General features: G+C 36.9%; 1 protein-coding gene across 3 annotated transcripts; it reads left to right on the forward strand.

Annotated features, from left to right (window-relative positions):
- Positions 1-7,829: 7,829 nt before the first annotated feature.
- gadd45aa (growth arrest and DNA-damage-inducible, alpha, a) lies at positions 7,830-22,739 on the forward strand. 3 transcript variants are annotated; one of them, XM_062023461.1, is made up of 4 exons: positions 7,830-7,894; positions 13,709-13,810; positions 19,379-19,601; positions 22,067-22,739. In XM_062023461.1, the coding sequence occupies exons 2-4, from the start codon at positions 13,710-13,712 to the stop codon at positions 22,178-22,180; spliced, it is 438 nt and encodes a 145-aa protein (XP_061879445.1). In that variant the 5' UTR covers positions 7,830-7,894; position 13,709; the 3' UTR covers positions 22,181-22,739. The 3 variants fall into 3 exon arrangements, with proteins under 3 accessions (XP_061879445.1, XP_061879444.1, XP_061879443.1); XM_062023460.1 differs by lacking the exon at positions 7,830-7,894 and adding an exon at positions 13,238-13,411; XM_062023459.1 differs by lacking the exon at positions 7,830-7,894 and having other exon boundaries at positions 13,590-13,810.
- Positions 22,740-27,500: the final 4,761 nt, after the last annotated feature.

The raw sequence follows: 27,500 nt of genomic DNA on the forward strand, positions 1-27,500 counted from the left end.
ACACTTATATAGCAATAAGGTTCCATTTAAACGGTTTTACTAAAAACTGCAACGTCACCAATCATTGGGGCTACTTGACACACACATATGTTTACATGCATGATATTAATATGAATGTTTTCTACATTTTTACTCATTAAAGGGTTACTTGCACAAATTATTTTTTGATTTTGGAGACCATCCTTGATTTCACATTTTGCAGGATTTAATCCAATGTGAGACCAATAAATAATTGCAACGGCCCCTTAATCATTGCAGAGATTATGTTCCAATGTTCCGCAAAGTAAAGGGATGATATGTGTTTAATAATTCATAAGAATATTTCATGCAGTTCTAAAAACCTCCTGTTGCCCTTTCAAACATTTTACATTTCAACTGATACCACAGTAATAAATCTCTCATTCCTAAACTTTTTCCTCAAAGTGTACTTTTATTTAGTGAGGAAACAATACTCATATATCAAAGCAAAGTAGATGTTGCATTATAATAGCTTAATATATTTAATTATGATATATATTTAGGTGTGTGCACTTAAAAAAACCGCCATGGGCTTTATTTCAAACTAACAGGAGGTGACTGCAATATCAGGCAGCTATCCTCCTCTGCTGGACACATTAGGGAACAACACCAATTATTGAAGTAGCTAAAACAAGTTCCAAAATGATATCATTCTTTTCATTTGGCGTGATAATAATAATTAATATATTCAATGAGAAAGTTTGATTAATTAAAACTCATTTAAAACTCCTGAATAAGCAAAGTTTTATTAACAATTTACAACTAACAATTTCCCTTGTGGATTATTAAAGTTTGTCTAAATCCAAGCCTAACTTATTGTATTAAATGAATGGTGAATGTGTAATAACTAGTACAGCACTTTATGAATGCATTCTGTATTATTTGAGGATGTTTTTAATACAAAACTGTTACATAATCAATCATACAATATGCTACATGTATTTAAGAGCTGCAACAAACAAGTCATCACATGTACTGCAACTTATTGTTTGCACGCTAGACTAAATGTGTGCAACACCAAGAACAGTATTGATTTTAATTTGAAATGTTGCAGATTTTTCATATTTATCAGTTAATCCTGCATATTTGAATGTTGGGTTTTGCAGAAAAAATAATAATTTCTCGATCAAGATGTGTGAATTTGAGGTTTTTTCATTATTTATTTCTGACTTCTCACAGAAGCCCAGTGGGCTAGTTTAAAATTTGGTTATAAAAAGGTTAGTTATTTGCCCCAAAAAGGTAACAATAACAAATATTTTTACGTGTATATTACATTCATATTGTCTCATTCTGACGACATGTGGTCTAATAAATGTGTCAAGCTTTGTGTCCTAATAAGTTGAATTATGATTATAATTATGTACACCACTGTGGCCATTTGGCTTGTTTGTTTTTGTTCTGAAAGTACATAACTAAAGTCAGTGAAATACAAATTATTTTAAAATATTAATAAAAAGTTATTTATTTCATTTAAAAAAAACTATTAATCTATTACATTGTATTTTAATAAGTTGTATTATGATTATAATTAGTTACATCACTGTGGCCATTTGGTATGTTTGTTTTTGTTCTGAAATTACATAAGTAAAGTCTGTGAAACACAAGTTATTTTGTAATATTAATCAAATTTGATGTATTTAATAAAACATACAATAATATTTGAGATATTTCATTAATGATCTGAAATTAAACCTTTTTGCAATGTTTTAAATGTCATGCAAGCAGCACCACATGCCATGTATTGGTAACCCTCATGAAAGAATCTGTACCTTTCTGGCACTATCTTAGGTTCCTTGAAGTGTTTGGACATCGTCTTGACCTGGTCAGTACCTCGCTGACCAGGTCAATACAAACAATCACAAACAGGAAGTTGCGGGAAAGACATCAATGATCCTGCTTGAAAATAAGGTCCTGGACATGTGAGTGGTTCATGTAAGTTAGACCCTTAGATCAGTGTTTCTTTTTGTGACCAATCTAAGTCTAATACTAGGTCTGACGAATCTAAGTCTCAGACTAGATGTGACCAATCTAAGTCAAAGACGAGATCATGACCAATCTAAGTCTAAGACGAGATGTGACCAATCTAAGTCTAAGACTAGATGTGACTAATCTAAGTCTAAGACTAGATGTGACCAATATAAGTCTAAGACTATAGATGTAACCAATCTAAGTCTAGGACTAGATGTGACCAATCTAAATCTCAGACAAGATGTGACCAATTGAAGTCTAAGACTAGATGTGACCAATCTAATCTTAAGACTAGATCTGACCAATCTAAGTCTAAGACTAGATCTGACCAATCCAAGTCTAAGACTACATGTGACCAATCTAAGTCTAAGACTACATCTGACCAATCTAAGTCCAAGGCGGGATCATGACCAATCTAAGTCTAAGACTAGATGTGACCAATCTAAGCCTAAAACTAAATGTGACCAATCTAAGTCTAAGACTAGATGTGACCAATCTAAGTCTAAGACTAGATGTGACCAATCTAAGTCTAAGACTAGATCTGAGCAATCTAAGTCTCAGACTAGATCTGACCCATCCAAGTCGAGATCATGACCAATCTAAGTCTAAGACTAGATGTGACTAATCTAAGTCTAAGACTAGATGTGACCAATATAAGTCTAAGACTATAGATGTAACCAATCTAAGTCTAGGACTAGATGTGACCAATCTAAATCTCAGACAAGATGTGACCAATTGAAGTCTAAGACTAGATGTGACCAATCTAATCTTAAGACTAGATCTGACCAATCTAAGTCTAAGACTAGATCTGACCAATCCAAGTCTAAGACTACATGTGACCAATCTAAGTCTAAGACTACATCTGACCAATCTAAGTCCAAGGCGGGATCATGACCAATCTAAGTCTAAGACTAGATGTGACCAATCTAAGCCTAAAACTAAATGTGACCAATCTAAGTCTAAGACTAGATGTGACCAATCTAAGTCTAAGACTAGATGTGACCAATCTAAGTCTAAGACTAGATCTGAGCAATCTAAGTCTCAGACTAGATCTGACCCATCCAAGTCGAGATCATGACCAATCTAAGTCTAAGACTAGATGTAACCAATCTAAGTCTAAGACTAGATGTGACCAATCTAAGCCTAAAACTAAACTGACCAATCTAAGTCAAAGACTAAATGTGACCAATCTAAGTCTAAGACTAGATCTGACCAATCTAGATGTGACCAATCTACGTCTCAGACTAGATCTGACCAATCTAAGTCTAAGACTCGATCTGACCAATCTAAGTCTAAGACTGGATGTGACCAATCTAAGTCTAAGACTAGATGTGACCAATCTAAGTCTAAAAACTAGATCTACCCAATTTTAGTCTAAACCTAGATCTACCCAATCTAAGTCTAATACTGGATGTGACCAATCTAAGTCTAAGACTAGATGTGACCAATCTAAGTCTAGGACTAGATGTGACCAATATAAGTCTAAGACTATAGTTGTAAACGATCTAAGTCTAGGACTAGATCTGACCAATCTAAGTCTAAGACTAGATGTGACCAATCTAAGTCTCAGGCTAGATGTGACCAATCAAATCTTAAGACTAAATGAGACCAATCTAAGTCTATGACTAGATCTGACCAATCTAAGTCTAAGACTAGATGTGACCAATCTAAGTCTAAGACTAGATGTGACCAATCTAAGTCTAAGACTAGATGTGACCAATCTAAGCCTAAAACTAAATCTGACTAATCTAAGTCTAAGACTAGATCTGACCAATCTAAGTCTAAGACTAGATGTGACCAATCTAAGTCTAAGACTACATGTGACCAATCTAGATGTGACCAATCTGAAACTCAGACTAGATCTGACCAATCTAGGTCTTAGACTAGATCTGACCAATCTAGGTCTTAGACTAGATCTGAACAATCTAGGTCTTAGACTAGATGTGACCAATCTAAGTCTAAGACGAGATGTGACCAATCTAAGTCTAAGGCTAGATGTGACCAATCTAAGTCTAAGACTAGATCTGACCAATCTAAGGCTAAGACTAGATCGCACCAATCTAAGTCTAAGACCAGATGTGACCAAACTAAGTCTAATACTAGATCTACACAATATAAGTCTAAGACTAGATCTGACCAATCTAAGTCTAAGACTAGATGTGACAAATGTAAGTCTAAGACTAGATGTGACCAATCTAAGTCTAAGACTAGATCCGACCAATCTAAGTCTAAGACCAGATGTGACCAATCTAAGTCTAAGACTAGATCTGACCAATCTAACTCTAAGACCAGATGTGACCAATCTAAGTTTAGGACTAGATGTGACCAATATAAGTCTAAGACTATAGATGTAACCAATCTAAGTCTCTGACTAGATGTGACCAATCTAAGTCTAAGACTAGATGTGAACAATCTAAGTTTAAGACTAGATGTGAACAACCTCAGTCTAAGACCAATTCTGACCAATCTAAGTCTAAAACGAGATGTGACTAATCTACGTCTAAGACTAGATGTGACCAATCTACGTCTAAGACTAGATGTGACCAATCTAAGTCTAAGACTAGATCTGAAAAATCTAAGTCTAATACTAGATGTGACCAATCTAAGTCTAAGACTACATATGACCAAACTAGATGTGACCAATCTAAGTCTAAGACTAGATGTGACCAATCTAAGTCTAAGACTAGATGTGACCAATCTAAGCCTAAAACTAAATCTGACCAATCTAAGTCTAAGACTAGATCTGACCAATCTAAGTCTAAGACTAAATGTGACCAATCTAGATGTGACCAATCTAAGTGTAAGCCTAGGTGTGACCAATCTAAATCCAAGACTAGATGTGACCAATCTAAGTCTCAGACTAGATCTGACCAATCTAGGTCTTAGACTAGATCTGACCAATGTAAGTCTAAGAATAGATGTGACCAATCTAAGTCTAAGACTAGCTGTGACCAATCTAAGTCTAAGACTAGATCTACACAATCTAAGTCTAAGACTAGATCTGACCAATCTAAGTCTAAGACTAGATCTGACCAATCTAAGTCTAAGACCAGATGTGACCAATCTAAGACTAAGACTGGATGTGACCAATCTAAGTCTAAGACTCGATCTGACCAATCTAACTCTAAAACGAGATCTAACCAATCTAAGTCTAAGACTCGATCTGACCAAAAGACGACAGGCAAAGACAAAAAGTAGTGCAGCAGGGAAGTGCACCAAAAAAAGGCTGAACAGTCCCAAGAAGTATTGGGAAAGCCATATGCAGCATGGATGTACAGAGGACATAAAGGCATAAAAAGAGGCATAAAAAGCATCCTGATTGGTAAAAGGGAACAGATGTGTCCTGATCAGAGACAGGTGAGGGCGCCAGCGCATAGGGGAAGTAGTGGAAACAAAAATAAGAGCGCTTTACATGAAATAATAAGAAATACATGAATAACTATTACTAGTTGTCATAATATATCATGACAGTGATTTAGAATCTATTTCCAAGGAGAATGCTTTGTCGACTATTAAAGCAATTATTTTTATTTTATTTGCAAGTAATTGTGTTTTTTTTTTTTTTTTGTTTTTCTTGCACTCACGACCCCGGAAGGGATAAGCGGTAGAAAATGGATGGATGGATGGATGGATGTCTCAAATATGTCTTCATGTAATGCCACCACAAGAGGGCAGCAAAGAAAACCATAGCAACAGTGAGGCCTTCATTGAGACGCCTGCACATATCAGAGTTGACTTTAAAAACAATAATAACTCAAAGTATTTAACATGAAAAAATACATCAAACTTGGGTTATTTTTAACTTTGTTGTTTTATGAAATATTCTGGCAAAAAATTAAGCTATTTGTTATTTTATCTCTAAGTGGGATAGGTTGATTGGCAACACTAAATTGGCCCTAGTGTGTGAATGTGAGTGTGAATGTTGTCTGTCTATCTGTGTTGGCCCTGCGATGAGGTGGCGACTTGTCCAGGGTGTACCCCGCCTTCCGCCCGATTGTAGCTGAGATAGGCTCCAGCGCCCCCCGCGACCCCGAAGGGAATAAGCGGTAGAAAATGGATGGATGGATGATTTACCAGCGTAGTTTGTGTAATTAGGCACTACAGTAACTAAAGGTTTCGTCTTTAGGCAGGAAAAAGCAAACATGATTAAATTATTTTATATGATTGTTTCATGATGTTATAAGTAGGAAAATACGCATTATAGAGGGAAATGTGTTACATCATACAAAAACCTTACCATGAATATGCATCGTGGTTTAAAATATACATTGTGGTTAATTGTCTTAGTTTTTTATGAAGGTTACATTGTGAAAAGGAGTAGGAAGATGCAGAGCCCATGAAATAAAAATAAAACTGATCTTTACTAACATGTAAATTAATAATTTTTATTTTTATGGTTATGTTGTCATCACATATTTTCCTGTTCTCATTTCAACATGTTTGAAAAGGAGTAGGGAGAAGCGGAGCTTTTTCAATCTCATATCCAGAATAGAATAGAATAGAATGGAATTTATTGTCATTATATTTGCATATAACGAGATTAAGGACTCCAACTTAAGGTGCGGTAGTGGGAACAAATATGGGGTAAAAATAAATAAATAATAAAATAAAATAAATTACACAACAGGCAATAAAGAAAAAACTAACAATTGAAATAAACAGACTATTATCCAAAAAGAATACTAAGCAATCCTGTACAATATACAAAACACTAAAATACTGTACAATATACAGAACAAGACAAGAGTACCGGAGTAATAAATAACAATCAGTGTCGTACGTATTGCACTCGAAGGGTAATATTGCACAGTAGGGTATCCCTTTTCAATGTCACGTGTTTGTTCACTTCTGCAACACAAATCCATTAAATTAAGAAGAAAATAATCAATAAAGGTTTCATGAATAAAGTTGCTAATAAGTTGAGATTCACATAATTCAGTTTCAGTTTATTTCGAACATGCATTCGATACAATGTAACGCATCACACAATTCCAGTTGTTTCATTACGGCACGTCCGAAAAGGAGTAGGAAGAAGCATACCATACCATAGCAATTTTATCCCATTTCCTTCTTCTCTGTAACAGAACAGTGAACAAATAAATATTAGATAAATAATGTACCATAGAACGCCTCCCTAGGGAGGTGTTTCGGGCACGTCCGACCTGTAGGAGGCCACAGGGAAGACCCAGGACACGTTGGGAAGACTATCTCTCCCGGTCGGCCCTGGAACGCCTTGGGATCCCCCGGGAGGAGCTGGGCGAAGTGGCTGGGGAGAGGGAAGTCTAGTCTTCCCTGCTTAGGCTGCTGCCCCCGCGACCTGACCTCGGATAAGTGGAAGAAGATGGATGGATGGATGGATGGATATACCATAGTAAGCATACAATTATTAAATACATAAATAAAATTTGTCTCAATAAAAAAAACAGGAGAAAAAAAACACTTATAAATATAAATAAGATCAACTCATTTTTGGTAAGGTTCAAGATGTTTATCAGGATGCTAATTGTACTTTGTAAACACTCAGATTAGTAGCCTAGTTTGAGTTCTTTGTTTAATCCATTCCGTAATTTAAATCCACATGCTGATATATTCAAAGTTTTATGGTCGCTTTTAGCACATCTAATTGAGAATGTATATTTCTGTGAATCAAAAAAGACTTATATTGTAGTAAATAACTACTGTTGTGTGTTGTTGGGTCACATGACTCCAACACTCGCGCCAGTCCCTTTGATCTCACGGCACGACTCTGATTGGTCGTCACCCGGATGGAGCCGACCAATCAGAGGGCTCTATCTTCCCCAAGCGTCCCGTTGCTAGACGGTTGCCCAGTAACCTATAGATAGCTCCTCCCCCTCCATGTCGGAAGTCACCTCTCTGGGGAAGCAACACCTTCATTTAACTCTGCCAAGTGAGTAAAAACCGTGTTTCTAACGTTTCAGTTTGACCGTGGTCACCTTCAGAAAGAGAAACACGTTGAGTGTTGAGCGCGTTAACTCGTGTATATGTCATAAATACATAGAGGCAGGTGTTGAAGTGGTAACAAAAATGGCTGCAGGTACACGAGCAGTCCAGCGGGCGACAGGCTTCTTCCTCGCTAGTGGAATTAACATAGGACCAATGGCCGCGGCCACGCTAACTAGCGCCCTCCCATAACCGGCGTGGTGTCACCCACACTCTGGATTTGATGTACACCATGACATTTGAGGAATTAGGTGGGTTAGACCAATCTAAGTCTAAGACTAGATGTGACCAATGTAAATCTCAGACTCAAGCTGACCAATCTAAGTGAAAGACTATATGTGAACAATCTATGTCTAAGACTAGATCTGGCCAATCTAAGTGTAAGACTAGATGTGAACCATCTATGTCTAAGACTAGATCTGACCAATCTAAGTGTAAGACTAGACCAGACCAATCTAAGTCTAAGACTAGATCTGACCAATCTAAGTCTAAGACAAGATCTGACCAATCTAAGTCTAAGACTAGATGTGACCAATCTAAGTCTCAGGCTAGATGTGACCAATCTAAGTCTAAAACTAGATCTGACCAATCTAAATCTAAGACTATATGTGACCAATCTAAGACTAGATGTGACCAATGTAAGTCTCAGGCTAGATGTGACCAATGTAAGTGTAAGACTAGATGTGAACAATCTATGTCTAAGACTAGATCTGATCAATCTAAGTGTCCAATCTAAGTCTAAGACTAGATCTGACCAATCTAAGTCTAAGACTAGATCTGACCAAACTAAGTCTAAGACTAGATCTGACCAATCTAAGTCTAAGACTAGATGTGACCAATCTAATTCTCAGGCTAGATGTGACCAATCTAAGTCTAAAACTAGATCTGACCAATCTAAGTCTAAGACTAGATGTGACCAATCTAAGACTAGATGTGACCAATGTAAGTCTCAGACTATATCTGACCAATCTAAGTCTAAGACCAGATCTGACCGATCTAAGTCTAAGACTAGATCTGACCAATCTAAATCTAAGACTAGACCTGACTAATCTAAGTCTAAGACTAGACCAGACCAATCTAAATCTAAGACTACATCTGACCAATCTAAGTCTAAGACTAGATGTGATCAATCTAAGTCTCAGGCTAGATGTGACCAATCTAAGTCTAAGACTAGATGTGACCAATATAAGACTAGATGTGACCAATGTAAGTCTCAGACTAGATGTGACCAATGTAAATCTCAGATTAGAGCAGACCAATCTAAATCCAAGACTAGATGTGACCAATCTAAGACTAGATATGACCAATCTAAGACTAGATGTGACCAATTTAAGACTAGATGTGACCAATGTAAGTCTCAGACTCGATCTGACCAATGTAAATCTCAGATTAGAGCAGACCAATCTAAATCCAAGACTAGATGTGACCAATCTAAGACTAGATATGACCAATCTAAGACTAGATGTGACCAATTTAAGACTAGATGTGACCAATCTAAGTCTAAGACAAGATGTGACCAATCTAAGTCTAAGACTAGACCTGACCAATCTAAGTCTAAGACTAGACCAGACCAACCTAAGTCTAAGACTAGATCTGACCAATCTAAGTCTAAGACTAGATGTGACCAATCTAAGACTAAGACTAAATGTGACCAATCTAAGTCTCAGGCTAGATGTGACCAATCTAAGTCTAAAACTAGATCTGACCAATCTAAATCTAAGACTAGATGTGACCAATCTAAGACTAGATGTGACCAATGTAAGTCTCAGGCTAGATGTGACCAATGTAAGTGTAAGACTAGATGTGAACAATCTATGTCTAAGACTGGATCTGACCAATCTAAGTGTAAGACTAGACCAGACCAATCTAAGGCTAAGACTAGACCAGACCAATCTAAATCTAAGACAAGATCTGACCAATCTAAGTCTAAGACTAGATCTGACCAATCTAAGTCTAAGACTAGATGTGACCAATCTAAGTTTCAGGCTAGATGTGACCAATCTAAGTCTAAAACTAGATCTGACCAATCTAAGTCTAAGACTAGATGTGACCAATCTAAGACTAGATGTGACCAATGTCACATCTAGTCATCTAGTCATCTAGTCATCTAAGAATAGATGTGACCAATCTAAGTCTAAGACCAGATCGGACCGATCTAAGTCTAAGACTAGTTATGACCAATCTAAATCTAAGACTAGACCTGACTAATCTAAGTCTAAGACTAGACCAGACCAATCTAAATCTAAGACTACATCTGACCAATCTAAGTCTAAGACTATATGTGATCAATCTAAGTCTCAGGCTAGATGTGACCAATCTAAGTCTAAGACTAGATGTGACCAATATAAGACTGGATGTGACCAATGTAAGTCTCAGACTAGATGTGACCAATGTAAATCTCAGATTAGAGCAGACCAATCTAAATCCAAGACTAGATGTGACCAATCTTAGACTAGATATGACCAATCTAAGACTAGATGTGACCAATTTAAGACTAGATGTGACCAATGTAAGTCTCAGACTAGATGTGACCAATGTAAATCTCAGATTAGAGCAGACCAATCTAAATCCAAGACTAGATGTGACCAATCTAAGACTAGATATGACCAATCTAAGACTAGATGTGACCAATTTAAGACTAGATGTGACCAATCTAAGTCTAAGACAAGATGTGACCAATCTAAGTCTAAGACTAGACCTGACCAATCTAAGTCTAAGACTAGACCAGACCAATCTAAGTCTAAGACTAGATCTGACCAATCTAAGTCTAAGACTAGATGTGACCAATCTAAGACTAAGACTAGATCTGACCAATCTAAGTGTAAGACTAGATGTGACCAATCTAAGACTAGATCTGACCAATCTAAGTCTAAGACTAGATGTGACAAATGTAAGTCTTAGACTAGATGTTACCAATCTAAGACTAGATGTGACCAATTTAAGACTAGATGTGACCAATGTAAGTCTCAGACTAGATGTGACCAAATTTAAGACTAGATCTGACCAATGTAAGTCTCAGACTCGATCTGACCAATCTAAGTCTAAGACTAGATGTGACCTATCTAAGTCTAAGACAAGATGTGACCAATCTAGGTCTAAAACTAGACCTGACCAATCTAAATCTAAAACTAGACCAGACCAACCTAAGTCTAAGACTAGATCTGACCAATCTAAGTCTAAGACTAGATGTGACCAATCTAAGTCTAAGACTAGATCTGACCAATCTAAGTCTAAGACTAGATGTGACCAATCTAAGTCTCAGGCTAGATGTGACCAATCTAAGTCTAAGACTAGATCCAATCCAATCCACTTTATTTTTATAGCACAGTTAAACAACAAAAATGTTTCCAAAGTGCTGCACAACAATATTAAAAACAGTATTAAAAACAATAATCAAATATTATCCTTAGCTCCACCAATGACTGAATAAAAACTAAAAATAAATAAATATAGAACCAATATAAAAAACATATAAAAATAAATATGAATAAAAACGATTTTAAAGGGAAAAAACAATTACAACAGTAAATACAAATCAAAATGTATAAAAAAAAAAACACGAAGGACAACAGAGGACAGAGGACCACACAACTCACGTAGTGTTAAAAGCCAAAGAATACAAGTGGGATCTTAGATGTGACCAATCTAAATCTAAGACTACATGTGACCAATCTAAGACTAGATGTGACCAATCTAAGTCTCAGACTAGATCTGACCAATGTAAGTCTCAGACTAGATCTGACCAATCTAAGACTAGGTGTGACCAAACTAAGTCTAAGACTAGATCTGACCAATGTAAGTCTAAGACTAGATGTGACTAATCTAAGACAAGATCTGACCAATCTAAGTCTAAGAACAGATGTGACAAATGTAAGTCTTAGACTAGATGTGACCAATGTAAGTCTCAGACTAGATCTGACCAATGTAAGTTTCAGACTAGATCTGACCAATCTAAGACTAGGTGTGACAGATCTAAGTCTAAGACTAGATCTGACCAATCTAAGTCTAAGACTAGATGTGACCAATCTAAGACTAGATGTGACCAATGTAAGTCTCAGACTAGATCTGACCAATCTAAGACTAGGTGTGACCAAACTAAGTCTAAGACTGGATCTGACCAATGTAAGTCTAAGACTAGATGTGACCAATCTAAGACTAGATCTTACCAATCTAAGTCTAAGAATAGATGTGACAAATGTAAGTCTTACTAGATGTGACCAATGTAAGTCTCAGACTAGATATGACCAATGTAAGACTGGATGTGACCAATGTAAGTCTAAGACTAGATATGACCAATCTAAGACTAGATGGGACCAATGTAAGTATCAGACTAAATCTGACCAATCTAAGACTAGGTGTGACCAATCTAAGTCTAAGACTAGATGTGACCAATCTAAGAGTAGATCTGACCAATCTAAGTCTAAGAATAGATGTGACAAATGTAAGTCTAAGACTAGATATGACCAATCTAAGACTAGATGGGACCAATGTAAGTCTCAGACTAGATCTGACCAATCTAAGACTAGGTGTGACCAATCTAAGTCTAAGACTAGATGTGACCAATCTCAGACTAGATCTGACCAATCTAAGACTAGGTGTGACCAATCTAAGTCTAAGACTAGATGTGACCAATCTAAGACTAGATGGGACCAATGTAAGTCTCAGACTAGATCTGACCAATCTAAGACTAGGTGTGACCAATCTAAGTCCAAGACTAGATATGACCAATCTAAGACTAGATGGGACCAATGTAAGTCTCAGACTAGATCTGACCAATCTAAGACTAGGTGTGACCAATCTAAGTCTAAGACTAGATGTGACCAATCTAAGACTAGATCTGACCAATCTAAGTCTAAGAATAGATGTGACAAATGTAATTCTAAGACTAGATATGACCAATCTAAGACTAGATGGGACCAATGTAAGTCTCAGACTAGATCTGACCAATCTAAGACTAGGTGTGACCAATCTAAGTCTAAGACTAGATGTGACCAATCTAAGACTAGATGGGACCAATGTAAGTCTCAGACTAGATCTGACCAATCTCAGACTAGGTGTGACCAATCACCAATGTAGATGTGACTTAGTTGTAATGGCTGCAAAAATGGCTGCAGTTACACGAGCAGTCCAGCGGGCGACAGGCTTCTTCCTCGCTAGTGGAATTAACATAGGACCAATGGCCGCGGCCACGCTAACTAGCGCCCTCCCATAACCGGCGTGGTGTCACACGCACACACACGCACACACACGCACACACACACACACACACACACACACACACACACACACACACACACACACACACACACACACACACACACACACACACACTTGACGTGAAAGTGCTCGACTTCCACCTCAGTCAGTGCCAGGCAGCGAACACGACAGTTGGCTCTAGCGTGGATCTGGATTTGATGTACAACATGACATTTGAGGAATTAAGTGGGGATTACTCTCAAGAAAGGTATTTGCCACTTTGGATTAATTTTTTTTGACGTGTCCGCTACGTGCGTGTGCGTGTGTTTTTTTGACGCGTCGTGCAAAAAAACTGGCCACTTTCAGGTCACATGACGTTTTTCTCTTTGATTAACGGCTCAAAGAGCTTGAGAAAAGGGTCAAAATGTTCCTTCTTTCATGTCACTCTCTCACCCACTATATAGTCACACTCTTCCAGCCGGCGAGCAGACACGGACGCATGCCGCGGGCTCATGTGGCCCCATCTTCCGCAACTCTTCATAACATTTCTGGGGGTGTTTTGCAGAATGGATTCAGTGGCCAAAGCTTTAGAAGAAGTTCTGGGCAGAGCCCTTGCAAGAGGTTGCACCACCGTGGGCGTCTACGAAGCTGCCAAGTCCCTCAACGAGTAAGTACAAGTTGGGAGTCCGTCCGTGGGTTATTGTGCACAAAGTTGCTGTCATTTTACCGTGTGCACAGCACTTTCCTTACAGTCGTCATAGCAACGTGGGCCCAAGTTTGCAATGTCATTTCAGCCAGGCCATATAATGCACGTTTTATGTAATACTTACCCCAAAAGGGACAAGCGGTAGAAATGGATGGATGGATGGTTTTATGCAGTGGCGTTCCGTGCGTTTCCCACCTAGGCCTTCAGTGATGTCCCACTTCAATGATTACCTCTCAAAATACCATCATTTATGTCACCACATGACCATTGCTGGGTTATTTTAAGTTAAAGTTAAAGTACCAATGATTGTCACACACACACTAGGTGTGGTGAAATGTGTCCTCTGCATTTGACCCATCCCCTTGTTCACCCCCTGGGAGATGAGGGGAGCAGTGGGCAGCAGCGGTGGCCGCGCCCGGGAATCATTTTTGGTGATTTAACCCCCAATTCCAACCCTTGATGCTGAGTGCCAAGCAGGGAGGTAATGGCTCCCATTTTTATAGTCTTTGGTATGACTCGGCCGGGGTTTGAACTCACAACCTACCGATCTCAGGGCGGACACTCTAACCAAGTGGTTCTTAACCTGGGTTCGATCGAACCCTATAGGGCATGGGTAGGGAACCTATGGCTCTAGAGCCAGATATGGCTCTTTTGATGACTGCACCTGGCTCTCAGATAAATCTTAGCTGACATTGCTTAACACGATAAGTAATGAATAATTCCGCTGGTAATCACAGTGTTAAAAATAACGTTCAAAATATAAATATTCTCATGCATTTTAATCCAGCCATCCGTTTTCTACCGCACCTGTTCAAGAAGTCGCATTCATGGTAAGAAGTATTGTACTGTATTGATTAGCTACAGAATAACAATGTTATTAAAAATAAAAAGAGACTAATTATACTCTAAAAATGTTGGTCTTACTTAAAAATGCACGCATTTAGTTGTATTCAGTGTTAAAAAATATATGGCTCTCACGGAAATACATTTTAAAATATTTAACTTTCATGGCTCTCTCAGCCAAAAAGGTTCCCGACCCCTGCTATAGGGGTTCGGTGAGTCGGGCTCAGGGGTTCGTCGGAGGTCAAGACACACCCGACTCATCGTGTAAATTGAAACTTCTCCCTATCGGCGTATTACGGGTACGGCAACAGCAGAAGTCACACTGATTTGCAGGTGTGTAATTTGTTGTGAGTTTATGCACTGTGTTGGTTTTGTTCTTTGAACAAGGTGATGTTCATGCACGGTTCATTTTGTGCACCAGTAATAAAACATGGTAACACTTTAGTAAGGGGAACATATTCACCATTAATTAGTTGCTTATTAACATGCAAATTAGTAACATATTGGCTCTTAACTAGTCATTATTAAGTACTTATTAATGCCTTATTCGGCATGGCCTTATTATAACCCTAACCCTCTAACCATGGCCCTAACCCTCTAACCCCAACCCTAACCAAATAACTCTAAATTAAGTCTTTGTTACTTAGAATATGTTCCCCATTCTAAAGTGTTAGCAAAAACATATAACTTTGTCTTGACTTTGAAAAAAACCCAACATTTTATTTTTCACTAAAGAAGGGTTCGGTGAATGCGCATATGAAACTGGTGGGGTTCGGTACCTCCAACAAGGTTAAGAACCACTACTCTTAAGTAGGTAATTTTCTGGCGCATTTAAAAATCAATAAACCCGCCTCAGCAATTAAAACATACCTTATGTGGTACTGTCAAAATTCATCCATCCATCCATTTTCTACCGCTTGTCCCTTTTGGGGTCGCGGGGGTGTGCTGGAGCTTATCTCAGCTGCATTCGGGCGGAAGGCGTCGTACACTTTGGACAAGTCGCCACCTCACCGCAGGGCCAACACAGATAGACAGACATCATTCACACTCACATTCACACACTAGGGCCAATTTAGTGTTGTGCATTGGTTTTTGTCACAATTAAAATAGCAAAAAACATTTTAAACATGAAAAAATAAAAGAAATAAACTATCTGAACTCGGCTGAGCTAGCTTCCGGGGTTGGCCGACATGAGATGTAGTTTCTCTTTAAATATCCTTCTTAAAAATGGCCTTGCAAATATATGTGTTGTTTTGTCTAATCATAAACGAATCAGACGAGGCGTGTTGGCTGAGTTCTTAAAGTTTACTCCACAAGGTGCTCATCAAAAACATCCATGGCTACATTAAACCTAAACAGGGCTACTGTGGCATGCTGGGTAATGGAGTTCTTATGTTACCTGGCTCATAACATCACAATATATCTGCCTTAGGCCATCTACAAGGCCTTGCTGACAACAACGCGTGATCTGATTGGCTATCGCAACTGTATCAACTCTATGTCCCCGTTCACTGCATTGCTGAATCTGAAGGCTTGCAAACTTTAGAACCTGCTCAGTGGCCTTGTGGTTAGAGTTGGTAGGTCGTGAGTTCAAACCCCGGCCGAGTCATACCAAAGATTATAAAGATGGGACCCGTTACATCCCTGCTTGGCACTCAGCATCAAGGGTTGGAATTCGGGGTAAAATCACCAAAATGATTCCCGAGTGTGGCCACCGCCACTGCTCACTGCTCCCCTCACCTACGCTACTGTATTTTCATGTTGGTCGTTGTGGTGATACTTGGAGACAAAAGACTGAGAACCACTGGTGTATATTACACGTGTGTTAGTCATTTTGTGCAAAGTCCGTTAGCTACATCACACATTTGCACTCTGACAACCTTTTGTTATGCACATGCACTACTTTGTGTGTACACGTTATACACACAACTTTGTATTTTATACATTCTGCACACAAGTTTGTATTTTACACATTCTGCACACAAGTTGGTATTTTACACATTCTGCACACAACTTGGTAGTTTATACATTCTGCACACAAATTGGTATTTTACACATTCTGCACACTAATTGGTATTTTACACATTCTGCACACAACTTTATATTTTATACATTCTGCACACAACTTGGTATTTTACACATTCTGCACACAACTTGGTATTTTACACATTCTGCACACAACTTGGTATTTTATACATTCTGCACACAACTTGGTATTTTACACATTCTGCACACAACTTGGTGTTTTATACATTCTGCACACAACTTGGTATTTAATAAATACTGCACACAACTTGGTATTTTACACATTCTGCACACAAGTTGGTATTTTACACATTCTGCACACAAGTTGGCAATTTAAACATTCTGCTCACATGTTGGTAATTTACACATTCTGCACACAACTTGGTATTTTATACATTCTGCACACAACTTGGTATTTATACATTCTGCACACAACTTGGTATTTTACACATTCTGAACACACATTGGTATTTTACACATTCTGCACACAACTTGGTATTTATACATTCTGCACACAACTTGGTATTTATACATTCTGCACACAAGTTGGTATTTTACACATTCTGCACACAAGTTGGTATTTTACACATTCTGCACACAACTTGGTAGTTTATACATTCTGCACACAAGTTGGTAGTTTATACATTTTGCACACAACTGGGTATTTTATACATTCTGCACACAAGTTGGTATTTTACACATTCTGCACACAACTTGGTAGTTTATACATTTTGCACACAACTGGGTATACATTCTGCACACAAGTTGGTATTTTACACATTCTGCACACAACTTGGTAGTTTATACATTCTGCACACAAGTTGGTAGTTTATACATTTTGCACACAACTGGGTATTTTATACATTCTGCACACAAGTTGGTATTTTACACATTCTGCACACAACTTGGTAGTTTATACATTTTTTATACATTTTGCACACAACTTAGTAGTTTATACATTCTGCACACAACTTGGTATTTTACACATTCTGCACACAAGTTGGTAGTTTATATATTTTGCACACAACTTGGTATTTCATACATTCTGCACCCAACTTGGTATTTTATACATTCTGCACACAACTTGGTATTTAATAAATACTGCACACAACTTGGTATTTTACACATTCTGCACACAAGTTGGTATTTTACACATTCTGCACACAAGTTGGTATTTTATACATTCTGCACACAAATTGGTATTTTATACATTCTGCACACAAATTGGTATTTTACACATTCTGCACACAAATTGGTATTTTACACATTCTGCACACAACTTGGTATTTTATACATTCTGCACACAACTTGGTATTTTACACATTCTGCACACAACTTGGTATTTTACACATTCTGCACACAACTTGGTATTTTATACATTCTGCACACAACTTGGTATTTTACACATTCTGCACACAACTTGGTATTTTATACATTCTGCACACAACTTGGTATTTAATAAATACTGCACACAACTTGGTATTTTACACATTCTGCACACAAGTTGGTATTTTTACACATTCTGCACACAAGTTGGCAATTTAAACATTCTGCACACATGTTGGTATTTTACACATTCTGCACACAACTTGGTATTTATACATTCTGCACACAACTTGGTATTTTATACATTCTGCACACAACTTGGTATTTATACATTCTGCACAAAACTTGGTATTTTACACATTCTGAACACATATTGGTATTTTACACATTCTGCACACAACTTGGTAGTTTATACATTTTGCACACAACTGGGTATACATTCTGCACACAAGTTGGTATTTTACACATTCTGCACACAACTTGGTAGTTTATACATTCTGCACACAAGTTGGTAGTTTATACATTTTGCACACAACTGGGTATTTTATACATTCTGCACACAATTTGGTATTTTACACATTCTGCACACAACTTGGTAGTTTATACATTTTTTATACATTTTGCACACAACTTAGTAGTTTATACATTCTGCACACAACTTGGTATTTTATACATTCTGCACACAAGTTGGTAGTTTATATATTTTGCACACAACTTGGTATTTCATACATTCTGCACCCAACTTGGTATTTTACACATTCTGCACACAAGTTGGTAGTTTATATATTTTGCACACAACTTGGTATTTTATACATTCTGCACCCAACTTGGTATTTTACACATTCTGCACACAAGTTGGTATTTTATACATTCTGAACACAAGTTGGTATTTTATACATTCTGCACCCAACTTGGTATTTTATACATTCTGCACCCAACTTGGTATTTTACACATTCTGCACACAAGTTGGTATTTTATACATTCTGCACCCAACTTGGTATTTTATACATTCTGCACCCAACTTGGTATTTTATACATTCTGAACACAAGTTGGTATTTTACACATTCTGCATACAAGTTGGTAGTTTATATATTTTGCACCCAAATTGGTATTTTATACATTCTACACACAAGTTGGTATTTTTTGCACAGTATCTTGCTCCTACAACCTTTGCTAACTGTCTTAGTGTACGCACAGGACACATTGTAGTTTGTGCGGAGATGTCTCTTGGTAGTGTGCTCGCCATGTAACACACGTTCTGCACGTTGTAATGGCTACATGACGTACTTTGTCAGACGTACAATAAGCCTCTATTGTCATCCTTCTCCCACAGGGACCCTGATAACGTGGTCCTGTGCATCTTGGCCACCGATGACGAAGACGAGGAGGACGTGGCCTTGCAGATCCACTTCACGCTCATTCAGGCCTTCTGCTGCGAGAATGACATCAACATCCTGAGAGTGAACAACACCCGGCGCCTGGCAGAAATACTGGGCGGAGGGGGTGGCAAACAGAATGGCGGGGAGCCCCTGGACCTCCACTGTGTCCTTGTCACCGTAAGTGTAATGTTGTACAAGTGCATTGTTTATAGCAGGGGCGTCCTAACGCCGTCCTCAGTTTGGCAAGACGTCACAAGTGTAATCAGTGCCAACAGCTTTATTTTGAAGAGCTGACAGTCTAATCGCTACACGCTTCCTGCCAGTAAATTCATGTCAATGACCATAAATGGAACATTGAAGTGTCCGCAGCACAGCATTAACTTATATGACCCAATCCAAACGACCTTTCCCCCTCTTGGCACAAACTGCAACCAATATAGAAGTACTACACACACAGTCACACGTTACACAACTTGCTCACTGAGCTTTGTGGATATTATGAAAAAAAAAATGTCCAATCATTTTATATAATTCAAAATTACACCCATTTTAAAGCCACTAAAATGCATGATGGTGTGTATATGTATATGTATGTATATATATATATATATATATATATATATATATATATATATATATATATATATATATATATATATATATATATATATATATATATATATATATATATATATATATATATATATATATGTGTATGTATACACACATAAATATAGATATATATATATATATATATATATATATATATATATATATATATATATATATATAAATGATAAATGGGTTATACTTGTATAGCGCTTTTCTACCTTCAAGGTACTCAAAGCGCTTTGACAGTATTTCCACATTTACCCATTCACACACACATTCACACACTGATGGCGGGAGCTGCCATGCAAGGCGCTAACCAGCAGCCATCAGAGGCAAAGGGTGAAGTGTCTTGCCCAAGGACACAACGGACGTGACTAGGAAGGTAGAAGGTGGGAATTGAACCCCAGTAACCAGCAACACTCCGATTGCTGGCACAGCCACTCTACCAACTTCGCCACGCCGTCCCGCCACGCCGTATATATATATATATATATATATATATATATATATATGTGTATGTATACACACATAAATATAGATATATACTTTTATACACACATGTATTTATACATATATACACAAATAGTACATATATACATATACATATATACACACATATATACATATATACACACATACACACACACACACACACACATATATATATATATATATATATATATATATATATATATATATATATATATATATATATATATATATATATATATATATATATATATATGTGTGTGTGTGTGTGTGTGTGTGTGTGTGTGTGTGTGTGTGTGTGTGTGTGTGTGTGTGTGTGTGTGTGTGTGTGTGTGTGTGTATAAATGATAAATGATAAATGGGTTATACTTGTATAGCGCTTTTCTACCTTCAAGGTACTCAAAGCGCTTTGACAGTATTTCCACATTCACCCATTCACACACACATTCACACACTGATGGAGGGAGCTGCCATGCAAGGCGCTACCAGCACCCATCAGGAGCAAGGGTGAAGTGTCTTGCCCAAGGACATAACGGACGTGACTAGGATGGTAGAAAGTGGGGATTGAACCCCAGTAACCAGCAACCATCCGATTGCTGGCACGGCCACTCTACCAACTTTGCCACGCCGTCCCATATGTGTGTGTATATGTGTGTATATATGTATATATATATATATATATATATATATATATATATATATATATATATATATATATATATATATATATATATATATATAGGTATATATGTGTGTATATATGTACATGTGTGTGTGCGTGTATATATGTGTATATATGTATATACATATATGTATATATGTACTATTTATGTGTATATATGTATAAATACATATGTGTGTATATACAGTATGTGTATGTATATATATGTATGTTTATATGTGTGTATATATATATATATACATATATATATATGTGTATATATATATATATATATGTATATATATATATATGTGTGTATATATATATATTTGTATATATATGTGTATATGTGTATATATATATATATATATATATATATATATATATATATATATATATATATATATATATATATATATATATATATATATATATATATATATGTATACAAATGTATGTATGTATATGTATCTATATATATCCATTATATTAAAATATTATGTATATACTGTACAGATACAGACTCGTATAGGCTATATTTGTGTGCAATATATATATATATATATATATATATATATATATATATATATATATATATATATATATATATATATATATATATATATATAGTTATTTTCTGTGCTTTTGGCTTTTTTTTAGCCCAAAGTGGCCCCAAGTCAAAAAGTTTGGACACCCCTTGTTTAAAGCAACATGAAGGGGAAAAACTGCGGTGTTTTCTGGGGATCCCGCACAGGACTCCTCCCCGCCTCTGACTTGGGAGGAATGTGGTCCGAGGAACCACCTCATGTTCACGTCCTCCCACACAGAGGCTTCTTGTGCGTTGCAGGCGTGTGTGACTCACGTGCCCTCTTTTTTCCAGAGCCCGGAGGAGTCGTCATGGCAGGACACGGCTCTGAGCAAGGTGAAGCACTTCTGCAGCGAGTGCCGATGTCTGGACCAGTGGGTGCCAGTCATCAACCTCCCTGAACGATGAACCTTGCTGCACCTGCCAAGAAAAGCCAATCAGTCCAAGAATCAGCACAAGAATGGACATTCTATCTCGAGCGAATCGAGCTCCAAATCACTACTCGGGTTGGAAAACGACCCTGTTGAGTAGATGGGATCCGTTTAAAAAAAGGAAAAAAAAAAAAAAAGTGGGAAGGCGATTTCCACTGGTGTTTTGGAGTTTTGTCCATCAGTTGTGACAATGGAGAGGAGATGGCCGCCCACTTTGTGTTGTGGTGACGTCCAAAAGGGAGCTTGTTTGCCCTTCTGGTGTGAAGCCGGGCGCGGCGAAGGATTACATCACACGTGTTTGTCCGCCGTGACGTGTTGAGCAAATGTGGAGCGAGAGCAGAAGACGGAGAGTGTGGAGCGCAACCAAGCACTGGACTATTTCACTTGTTCTTATTGATGATTTCAAAGGGAAGGGCTGGGAGTGTTCCAATGCCAGCACTTGTGTTACCTTTCTAAGTTATTTGCAAACCTATTTAAGTATATTTATGTGCCTTTTTTTTACCTTTGCAGATCAATAAAAGACGTTTGTTTGGAGCCAGAAGCGTTGTTTCTTTGTGAGCATTGTGACCTTTAGCATGTGGTTGTAAAGCGGCGTCACGTGCCTATCACGGGGGTCACGTTGGCCCCTGTGGCCTCACTGCCGTCTCTGAGCTACAGAGAACAATAATCTCTCTGCACGGGCTTCTGGCTGGGTCAGCAGGACCCTGGCCATTCATCCAAACACCCTCCCCTTTCCACAATTCTCCTGACGTGTCGCTGCCTTACTTAGCTTAGCATGTTCAGCATCCAAACAACGTCTCGTTCGCCATAAAAGCCCGGCCTTGCACTCAAGGAGAACCGTGCCACTCCTCCCCCCTTCCTGCGCACAGGTGATGTCACCAGGTTTGCGTCAGTCGGGCAATACCTTGATGAGTCACGATCACGAGAAGAAAAGTTGCACAAGCTGTGTGACAAACAATGAGATTGCAGAAAATCTTTGTGACCATATTTGTTCAATATGGATGACAGCCGGTAAACTGGAAAATACCAAAGTGTGACGTTCGACAATGGTTGTCATCATTCTTTTGAATGATGACAACCAATTCCCAGTTGTGAACTGTTTGTTTTTTAATACAAATTTAGCCCAGTCTGCATGTGCAACTGGACTAGAAAATGAGTCAAAGTTAAAGGAAATTTAGCAGCATTCGGATCAACTTTTTTTTATAAAAAAAAAAACCTCCCACATAGTTTTACATATAAGATGTAGAAAAAAAATAATAATAATAATTACATACATTTATATATTTTATTTTTATTTTTTTCCTTCTATATTTCATATGTAAAACTGTTTAAAATAAATAAATGAATAAAAATAAAAATAAATGAAATAAAATAAAAAATAAATACAATTGAAAAATAAAGTAGTTTTATATATATATATATATAAATAAACGGGGAAAAAAATACAATTGAAAAATAAAGTAGTTATTTATATATATATATATATATATATATATATATATATATATATATATATATATATATATATATATATATATATATATATATATATATATATATACAATTGAAAAATAAAGTAGTTATATATATATATATATATATATATATATACATAACTACTTTATTTTTCAATTGTATATGTAATATAAAAAATAAAGTAGTTTTCAATTGTATTTTTTTTTCATTTATATATATATAGATATATGTATATATATATAATTTGTATTTTTTTTTTTTTTTTTTTTTTCCTTCTTCTATATTTCATATGTAAAACTGTTTAAAATAAATTAATAAATGAATCCAAATAAAATTAATGAAATAAAATAAAAAATAAACAACCTTTTTTTTTTTATTGTATTTATTTTTTATTTATTTCATTTATTTTTATTTGGATTCACTTTTTTTATAAAAAAAAACAAAAAAAACACAGTTTTACATATGATTATATATATATAAAAAAAGAAAAAAAAGAATATATATATATATACATATATTATATATGTGTATGTATGTATTTATTAAACTACTTTATTTTTTAAATTGTATTTATTTTTTATTCTATTTCATTCATTTTTATTTATTTTCATGTTCATTATTCAAAGGCGTCATAGTTCAGGTGCACACACACCATATATGGTAGTACAATTTTTTACGCACATTTTTATCATGTCCTCATTTTTATCGCAGTATTATTTATACTTATTTTTTTATATCTAATAATGCATTTTTATTCTTATCTAATAATTGCGTATTTTTTTCTACATTGTTAAAATGCTGCAAATATTTTTAGATGAGCATGGAAATATGGGACCGCTTTATGTAATGTCTACAATGAAAACTTTTTTTTTTTTTTAACGAAAGAGCTAATATTTCAGAAAAATTCCCACCAATAAAGTAAAATCTGTGTAAAATAAAATGTTTTAATCTTTGAAAACTGACGCTGGAGATGGTTTCCTTGATTTAAAACTGTTAAAAATATATATATATATATAAAATAACGAGCCTGTCTTTTGAACGGCTCGTCCAAATCTGGCTCCCTTCAAAGAGCCATGAATCTTATCTGTAAAATACCACTGAGGCTGCTGATAGGTGGATGGACACAAACAGGAAGAACAGGTTTAAACAAGTAAGCCCAGATTGCCTGTGATCAAACAATTAGATAAAAGCTCTGGGAATGAAAACGTGGGAGAAAAACAGCTTTGCAGTTAGCTGCTGTAAGTCGAGTTTTAGTGTTTATACTTTAATTATTACTACATGAACATGAAGTGACTCACACAAAGCTGAACAGTAATACAAATATTAAATACAATAAATGAATAAAAGGGTCATAAAAAAAAGAACAACTCCTCACTTTTCTCCCTGTGGTTGTCTTGCAAAGTGCATTTCACCAACATGCTAATTGCACGTGTAAAAAAAAAAAAGTTAATAAAAAAGTTGATATTTTGTTGTTTTTTTTTATTTTAAAAAAAATAAAAAAATCAGTCATTGGCTTTACAGTTGTCCCTCGTTAATGGCTGTTAATTGATCAAATTATTTCTGCCAAATAGGAGTTATTAATTATAAATCTAATATTGTCATAGCTAGTGCATTAAAAAAAAAATATTTAGAACTTTCTAAATAAGTTTTTCCAGCATGATGAGAGCCCTCTAGACATGGAATAACATCCTTTAGTCACCTTTACACTCTTTTAATCCAATATTGTGGAAGAGCCAATCAGTGGTCACGATACTGAACAATGCCCTCTGATTGGTGGGGTCCCATCCAGAGGCCGATACTACCGTGGTATCAATATTTGTAGTTCTATTAGCCACTTTTATGCTTGAAAATGCTTAAAAAAGGACCCAAAACATTGTAGAACATACAAACCAGTGAAGCTGGCACGTTGTGTAATTTGTAAATAAAAACAGAATACAGACTAGACTGCAAAGACAAGATATGTTTAATGTTCAAACTGAGAAACTTAATTTTTTTTTGCAAATAATAATTAACTTAGACTTTAATGGCAGCAACACATTGCAAAAAAGTTGTCACAGGGGCATTTTTACCACTGTGTTACATGGCCTTTCCTTTTAACAACACTCAGTAAACGTTTGGGAACTGAGGAGACACATTTTGAAGCTTTTCAGGTGGAATTCTTTCCCATTCTTGCTTGATGTACAGCTTAAGTTGTTCAACAGTCCGGGGGTCTCCGTTGTGCTATTTTAGGCTTCATAATGCGCCACACATTTTCAATGGGAGACAGGTCTGGACTACAGGCAGGCCAGTCTAGTACCCGCACTCTTTTACTATGAAGCCACGCTGTTGTAACACGTGCAGAATGTTGCTTAGCATTATCTTGCTGAAATAAGCAGGGGCGTCCATAGTAACGTTGCTTGGATGGCAACATATGTTGCTCCAAAACCTGTATGTACCTTTCATCATTAATGGCGCCTTCACAGATGTGTAAGTTACCCATGCCTTGGGCACTAATACACCCCCATACCATCACACATGCTGGTTTTTCAACTTTGGTTCTTTTCCTCTTTGTTCCGGAGGACACGACGTCCACAATTTCCATAAACAATTTGAAATGTGGACTCATCAGACCACAGAACAACTTTCCACTTTGCATCAGTCGCGAAGCCGGCTGTGTTTCTGGGTGTTGTTGATAAATGGCTTTCCCTTTGCATAGTAGAGTTTTAACTTGCACTTACAGATGTAGCGACCAACTGTAGGTACTGACAGTGGTTTTCATAGTGTTCCTGAGCCCATGTGGTGATATCCTTTACACACTGATGTCGCTTTTTGATGCCTCAGGGGTCGAAGGTCCGTAATATCATCGCTTACGTGCAGTGATTTCTCCAGATTCTCTGAACCTTTTGATGATATTCCAGACCGTAGATGATGGAATCCCAAAATTCCTTGCAATAGCTCGTTAAGAAATGTTGTTCTTAAACTGTTCAACAATTTGCTCACGCGTTTGTTGACAAAGTGGTGACCCTCGCCCCATCCTTGTTTGTGAATGACTGAGCATTTCATGGAAGCTGCTTTTATACCCAATCATGGCACCCACCTGTTCCCAATTAGCATGTTCACCTGTGGGATGTTCCAAATAAGTGTTGGATGAGCATTCCTCAACTTTATCAGTCTTTTTTGCCACTCGTGCCAGATTTTTCGAAACATGTTGCAGGCATCAAATTCCAAATGAGCTAATATTTGCAAAAAAATAACAAAGTTTCTCAGTTGGAACGTTAAGTATCTTGTCTTTGCAGTCTATTCAATTGAATATAAGTTGAAAAGGATTTGCAAATAATAAATGATAAATGGGTTATACTTGTATAGCGCTTTTCTACCTTCAAGGTACTCAAAGCGCTTTTGACAGTATTTCCACATTCACCCATTCACACACACATTCACACACTGAGGGCGGGAGCTGCCATGCAAGGCGCTAACCAGCAGCCATCAGGAGCAAGGGTGAAGTGTCTTGCCCAAGGACACAACGGACGTGACTAGGATGGTAGAAGGTGGGGATTGAACCCCAGTAACCAGCAACCCTCCGATTGCTGGCACGGCCACTCTACCAACTTCGCCACGCCGCCCCTTTGATGTATTCTGTTTTTATTTACCATTTACATGCTACTGTAGGCTCTAGGTTACTAGCAGCTACACAACAGCTAAGCACACAATAGCACACAAACATACTGTTGCCTAAACACACCACATTTGTCTACATAAACAAGTATTACATCATTGTGGCATATTACTTACATATATAATGTTTTCAAGGCAGAAACGAATTAGAGAGTATTCAGTAACAA

Source organism: Entelurus aequoreus, linkage group LG16 (assembly GCF_033978785.1).
Source record: "Entelurus aequoreus isolate RoL-2023_Sb linkage group LG16, RoL_Eaeq_v1.1, whole genome shotgun sequence".
Classification (NCBI taxonomy): domain Eukaryota; kingdom Metazoa; phylum Chordata; class Actinopteri; order Syngnathiformes; family Syngnathidae; genus Entelurus; species Entelurus aequoreus.

Coding starts and splice junctions, on each gene's coding strand:
- gadd45aa (XM_062023459.1), top strand. CDS start 13,656: ATGTGGCCCCATCTTCCGCAACTCTTCATAACATTTCTGGGGGTGTTT. Junction 13,811..19,378: donor GCTGCCAAGTCCCTCAACGA/GTAAGTACAAGT, acceptor CTTCTCCCACAG/GGACCCTGATAACGTGGTCC. Junction 19,602..22,066: donor TCCACTGTGTCCTTGTCACC/GTAAGTGTAATG, acceptor TCTTTTTTCCAG/AGCCCGGAGGAGTCGTCATG.